At 39.2% G+C, this 6,650-nt stretch overlaps 1 protein-coding gene across 1 annotated transcript; it reads right to left on the bottom strand.

The window, feature by feature from the left end:
* Positions 1-2,450: 2,450 nt before the first annotated feature.
* On the bottom strand, positions 2,451-3,371 carry LOC117349603 (olfactory receptor 5V1-like). The gene has a single exon (XM_033923194.1). It carries the CDS (start codon positions 3,369-3,371, stop codon positions 2,451-2,453), a length of 921 nt encoding a protein of 306 aa, XP_033779085.1.
* Between the last annotated feature and the right edge of the window lie 3,279 nt (positions 3,372-6,650).

Genomic DNA, 6,650 nt, shown 5'->3' with positions numbered 1-6,650 from the left:
GTAGAAGGAAGAGAAGAGATGGCCAGAGAGACAGTGAATACTCTCTTTCACAAGTTGAATCCACAAATTGTGCTGGTCTAGCTACACACACCTCATGGCTGGCAGAACTCATGCTTGTAAAGCTCTCTGGAAAGTGAGGGAATTTGTTCAGGTTGTATTCATTTTTTATTTATTACAAATTCTTGATGTAGCACCATTAGCTTCCTGGCACAACATAGCAGTTGGAAAACGGGAGAGGCAGCAATCTGCAAAACTTGGAAATGGATACAGGAGCAGACTGGGACCAAGAAAACATAAAAAATTAAACTTTAATAATACAACATTTGGAGATAAAGGTAAGCCTGACTTGCACATACATGGGATGTGTTAGATGAACAAAAGATATTATTAAATTTATGAAACTTTTGAAGGGATTTTTTATTTTGTAATGCTTTTTGAGCAAACAATATAGTGGCTGATATAAACACTTTGACTAGAGGTACATCATATCATAGGATCTAGGCAAAATGTTATTTTTATGTTTGTGTTTTTATGTAAATATATGTAAACTGCAGATGTTAAATTTTTTTAAATTTGGGGGATTACCTTTTTTTATTTTTGCAGATTTATAATATAATTCACAAGAATCCACTTGTTACAGATACACAGAACCATAAGATGCAGGTTCTACACGCAATTGAATTAGTATTCAACAAGAGGAAAAGACCTCAGAAGCCTGCACCATCAAGAATATTTAATTCTACAATGGTTACTCAGCAGGACAGGTTCTCTATCATTGGTCTCACACACCTCTTATAACCGATTAGCAAAAAAACTTTTTATTTGTGTATTCAACACATCTCACTTTTTAACCGGTGATATAAGCAAAAATGTAATGCACTTATCTGAATTAATGATAATTATCATTAGGGCTCTTATCATTAATTCAGATAAGTGCATTACATTTTTGCTTATATCACCGGTTAAAAAGTGAGATGTGTTGAATACACGAATAAAAAGTTTTTTTGCTAATCGGTTATAAGAGGTGTGTGAGACCAATGATAGAGAATCTGTCCTGCTGAGTAACCATTGTAGAATTAAATATTCTTGATGGTGCAGGCTTCTGAGGTCTTTTCCTCTTGTTGAATACTAATTCAATTGCGTGTAGAACCTGTATCTTATGGTTTGTTGTCTACATTTAAGAGGTTCTTATCCATTTCAGTTTCACAGGCGGAGGAAGATATCTTCTTTTTCAAGGGTCCCACGACAACAAGAGGGCATCCGTTGAAAATCAGGGGCGGGAAACTACGAGGTGACACCAGGAAATTATTTTTCACTGAAAGAGTGGTTGATCGCTGGAATAGTCTTCCACTACAGGTGATTGAGGCCAGCAACGTGCCTGATTTTAAGGCCAAATGGGATCGGCACATGGGATCTATTCACAGGGCAAAGGTAGGGGAGGGACATTAAGGTGGGCAGACTAGATGGGCCGTGGGCCCTTATCTGCCGTCTATTTCTATGTTTCTATGTTTCTATGTTTGTGTACAGATACACAGAAAACAAATCCATAGAAGTAAAACTTACACAGATAGTAACAACTTCCCCTTCCCCTTTTCCCTTAAACCATAATAAAAGGGTGAGAGTTTCCAAAAAAGAAGGAGATTTAACAAGAGAAACTACTAAGGAAATGCTTTTAGCACAACAAATCTAAGGCCATTCTTCAATAAATCCAGCCTCTTTTTATTACATCAAGCAATTCTTTTCAAATCTAGGAAAGTTTTCAGTTGTTCATGGGGAAAGGAAAGGCCATTATCTCTTTCTCTCTCCGAGAGATCCCATGTGCCTATCCCAGGCCCTTTTGAATTCAGACACAGTCAATGTCTCCTTTACCTCTTCTGGGAGACTGTTCCATGCATCTACCACCCTTTCTGTAAAAATGTATTTCCTTATATTACTCCGGAGCCTGTCACCTCTTAACTTCATCCTATGCCCTCTCATTGCAGAGTTTCTTTTCATATGAAAGGGAGCCCAGTACAGGACAATCGAGGCATTGTGACATCACTGATGAGGTTGGCTCTTAGGCATTGGTGGAATGAGGCATTATGACATTATGACATCACAATGTCAGCTCTGATTACCAGAGACTGAAACTCTTCACACTAAGGGGGGAAGGTATCAATGTGGGCATAGGGTCCAGGGTCATATTTTATGCAATGAAGCCTAGTGACTAATAACTGTGGTTAACAGTAAAACAAAATGTCTTAATGGTAGCCCACATTGATATCTTTCCTCTAGTGTTTTGTCATTTACTTTCTTATCCCTCATTTTCCCATCCCAAGCGCCAATACATATATACATATGTCCACTACTCCCTTTCCCCTCTGTAAGTTACAGCACTAATTTTTTCAGTGCTCCATTAGAAGATATCACACACCTGATTAAGGAGAATTAAAGTACAACTCTGTTTGGAGTTAGGTCACCCTCCCTTTTCTTCTTGTCATCTTCCTCCAGGCCCCTCTCACCTCCTGGTTCCTCAGGCTATAAATGATAGGGTTTAACATGGGTGTGATCGCTGTATAAAGAACCGACCCCACCCCACCTCTCCCTGCCAGGCAGGTGGCAGCCGCACTGCCATAAAACATGGCCACTACCATAAGGTGAGACGCACAGGTGGAAAAGGCTTTGCCCCTCCCCTCTCCAGTAGCACGGCTCCTCTGTGCAGTGACCATGATGTGGGCATAGGAGATAAGGATGACAGGAAAGAAGCCACTCAGAACCACACCTGTGAGCAGAAGAGCAAGTTCATTAATGGTCGTGTCACCACAGGAGAGCTCCAGAAGTTGAGGTGCATTGCAAAAGAACTGGTTCACCTGGTTGGGCCCACAGAAGGGTAACCGGGCTGCGAGCAGGGCATGGATTAATGAATGCAGGCAGCCGCCGACCCAGGAGCAGCTTGCCAAGTTAATGCACATACCTCTGTTCATGATCACTGCATATCGCAAAGGGCAGCACACCGCCACATAACGGTCATATGCCATTACTGTCAGCAACATCAACTCTGTGGTGTTCAAGGCCGTCACCCAGAAGAGCTGTAGGAAACAGCTTGCAATGGAAATGCCTTGCCTTGGCTGGAGAAGGTCTACCAGCAGCCGGGGGATCGTGGTGGTAGAGGTGCAAATATCCAAAAACGACAGGTTGGCCAGGAAGAAGTACATAGGGGTATGGAGACGAGGGTCCAGGCAAGCGAGGAGGAAGAGGAGAGCATTCCCCTGCAGGGTGACCGCATAGGTGAGGAAGAAGAAGAAGAAGAGGACCCCCTGCAAGGGGGGAGCTTCGGAAAACCTCAGAAAGAAGAACTCAGTCACTGAAGTTTGGTTCTCCCACCTCATCATTTCTCATGGGTTTACCTGGGGTGTGTAAGACAGAATGAGAGTGAGCAGAGAGCAGTGAAAGGGACGGCTGAAGAGTTTGGATTGATTGATTTATTTCATTCATTTTCTATCCCGTTTTCCCCAAAGAGCTCAGAATGGGTTACAGGTTAAACATACATAATATACAGTTAATACGTAATTACATGTACAAACAGCTATATTCCTATACCATAGGGCTTTTTGGACTCCTGCTAAATCAGCCAAAATAAACCGGTCATACGATGGTTGTTGCTGGACCTGTAAATCATCTGATGGCTCCTTACTTCATATGCTCTACTCCTGTACATATGTCTCATCTTTCTGGCCGAATGTATGGTCTACAATTGCCCGTATCTTGCAAATTACCAATGCGTTTTCCTTTGACTTATTGTTTAATGGCTCTTCGATACTCTGTTCCCCTTTATCCATTACTCATGAACGGTTGTTAATTATACTTTTATTTACTGCTCTCTCCACTATTCTCCACAATTGGAAAGATTCCACTAAATTACATGTCAATCAATGGTGGAACTCAATTTGTCTCCTCGTGAAATATGAATGTCATTTTGCTGAACGCAATAATTCCATGCCCTCTTATGCAAAAATTTGGTCCCCCTTGCTTGAATATTGTAAATCAGACCCTTGACTACTGCACTCATTAGTATAATATGTATCTTGCCTCACCCTTAGTCATTTAATTTCAGGCACCTCTCCGGTTTTACCATGTTTCATTTAATATTGTTTATGTCAATTTCTTTATTTTATGCTTGGATCATTTAAACTGATTACTCTGGTACATTGTTAGAACTTAGCACCTAATATGTTTTATTTCCTTTTCCTGAACTGATGTCTTTTCAACTTCTATTTTATTTCTGATGCATTCAATCATTTATGACTATTATTCCACTATGGATGCACTTCACATTTGTTAATGACATTGTTATAATGTGCTCCTTGTTGGAGCACGCATATTGTTGGCTTTGTATTTCATCTTTTATAAAATCAATAAAACTTTTTGAACTAAAAAAAAACAAAAAAACAAAAAAACAATACAAGTTTGTGATACAAGTTGACACATACTAGGTGTCTATTAGTAATATACATAATATACAGTTTACAGGTTATAATTTGCCATTGTTAGCCTTATAGTGCAAGTTTTCCAATGCGAGTTTTATCCTTGACTTCAGATGTAAACTGACAGGGATTTGAGATTACTTTGGTCAAAAAATGCCATCTTATCAACACATTTGCCTACAATTTCAAGTTACAATCCATTAGCTGACTTAAAAGCAACAACTCTCCTTCAAAATGGCTGTAATCCCTTTATTTGTATGGCTTAAATCTCGCTAAATTTAAACTGCAGGTGTCATTCCTGTCGGGAGATAAAGGGGTTCTTTATACAGTTATTTCAGTTTAGTTTTGTATTCAGCTAAGACAGATTGTACAAGACAGGGCTAAGGGAAGATCCCTGCCTCTGGAGAGTGCAGGCACCCCGCAGACTCGATGTGTTGATAGAACTTCAGAGCCCTGAAGAAATGAACAGTAGATCATGAAACGCTGGCCATCGTCAACTTAGAAAGTAGCAGTCACGGCAGTTAAAGATAAGTGCTGCTTTAATTTTTCCAAGCATGACCTAGGGGGTTTTTCGCCAATGATAGAAAGCTGAAAGGGAGCTAATGAACCGTTTAAGCTCTCCTTTCTAGTCTCAAAGCAACGTTAGCTTTGCAGCATCTGAGGCGTTTCCCCTATTAAGTTTTACTGGCTTGAAGGTAGCTTGCAGTTGCATGTTCACGAGGGTTTAAGGTACTGAGCATTTTTCACCAGCGTACATTTAAATTAGAAAAGGAGAACTCAGTCCCTATTTACCTTCCCCCCATTCAAAGGTACTCAGCGCAAGAAGATGTTTGGCAACCTATTAGCAACGCAAGCAGCGAAACTTGACCACACCATCTCCAACTTACTGACAACAACGAACGACTTTAAATCATTCCGAAAAGAAATCAAAACCCTGCTCTTCAAAAAATTTATACAGCTCTCCTAACCCCGCCCCTTATCCCCCCTCCCTTTTTATTCCCCCCCCCAAAAAAAAAGTCTCTTTCTATTCTGCAATTTCTTCATCTCCAAAGACTCAACCATGTAAACAACTCCTCAAATTGGAAATCTCCTGGAAATGTAACCAACTCCCTAAATTTAATTCCCCTGGAAATGTCCAGTTATCTTTTTTGTAATCCAAAACTCCTAAATTGTATTTTTCCTGGAAATGTCCAGTTAGTCTCTTTTGTAATCCGCCTAGATCTGCAAGGTACGGGCGGAATAGAAGTCATTAATGTAATGTAATAATTGTGAATTGAGTTTCCAGTCTCTCTATTTTTTGTTTTGTTATACAATCAGTGAAGTATACATAAAATTTTGTAGAGCATAATAATAAATAGGAAGTAAAAGTATAGCTATGTAACAAACTTATCACACAAGTATGTTTTTAAAAAATTTCTAAAAACATTATAAGAATACATTTGAGAAATCAAAGGGCTTAACCAAAAATTCATTTTTCCTAATTGAAAAGCAAATGTCTTATTCAAAAATCTCTTGTAACGACAAGCCTTGACAGAAGGGTACATAAACATAAAATCATTACGGGTGTTTTTTGATGATCTGTAAAAGTTAAATTTGGAGGACAAGTACCCCGGGACCAGACCAAAAAGAGCTTTAAAGCAAAAACAGCCAAATTTAAAAAGGATACGTACTTCGAAAGGTAACCAATGTAATTGCTGGTAAAAAGGATTAATGTGGTCGTATTTCTTTAGGCCAAAAATTAGGCGAACTGCCATGTTCTGTAATAATTGAATACGATTTAAATTTTTCTTATTGGATGCCAGATAGATAATATTGCAGTAGTCAAGAGCAGACAGAATTAAAGACTGCACCAGAAGTCTGAAAGAAGCACAGTTAAAATATCTTTTAATAGTTCAAAGTTTCCAGATCTAATGTAACCCCCAATATCTTAATTGAGAGGATGATATCAAAAATTTGATCATTGATTAAAAGTTTTTTGTCTGAAATAATATCGTTAGGGCTGGCAAGTCCCATTGAAGCTGCATTTCAGGGAATCAAAAAGACATCAGTGTACAGGACAAAGCAAGAGGAAGTACAAAAGGAGGATAAATAGGCATGTTTCACCCTCTGATTTCAAGGTAACACATAGTCAATTTAGAAATACAGAGCAGAGGATTCTGACCCTACTCCTGTGTGACTTGATTTTTC

This window comes from Geotrypetes seraphini, chromosome 16, assembly GCF_902459505.1.
Source record: "Geotrypetes seraphini chromosome 16, aGeoSer1.1, whole genome shotgun sequence".
In the NCBI taxonomy this organism is placed as follows: domain Eukaryota; kingdom Metazoa; phylum Chordata; class Amphibia; order Gymnophiona; family Dermophiidae; genus Geotrypetes; species Geotrypetes seraphini.
This window is presented reverse-complemented; position numbering and strand designations above follow the sequence as displayed.

What these genes read in the sequence shown, in the direction of transcription:
- LOC117349603 (XM_033923194.1), bottom strand. Translation starts at nt 3,371, where the DNA reads ATGATGAGGTGGGAGAACCAAACTTCAGTGACTGAGTTCTTCTTTCTG.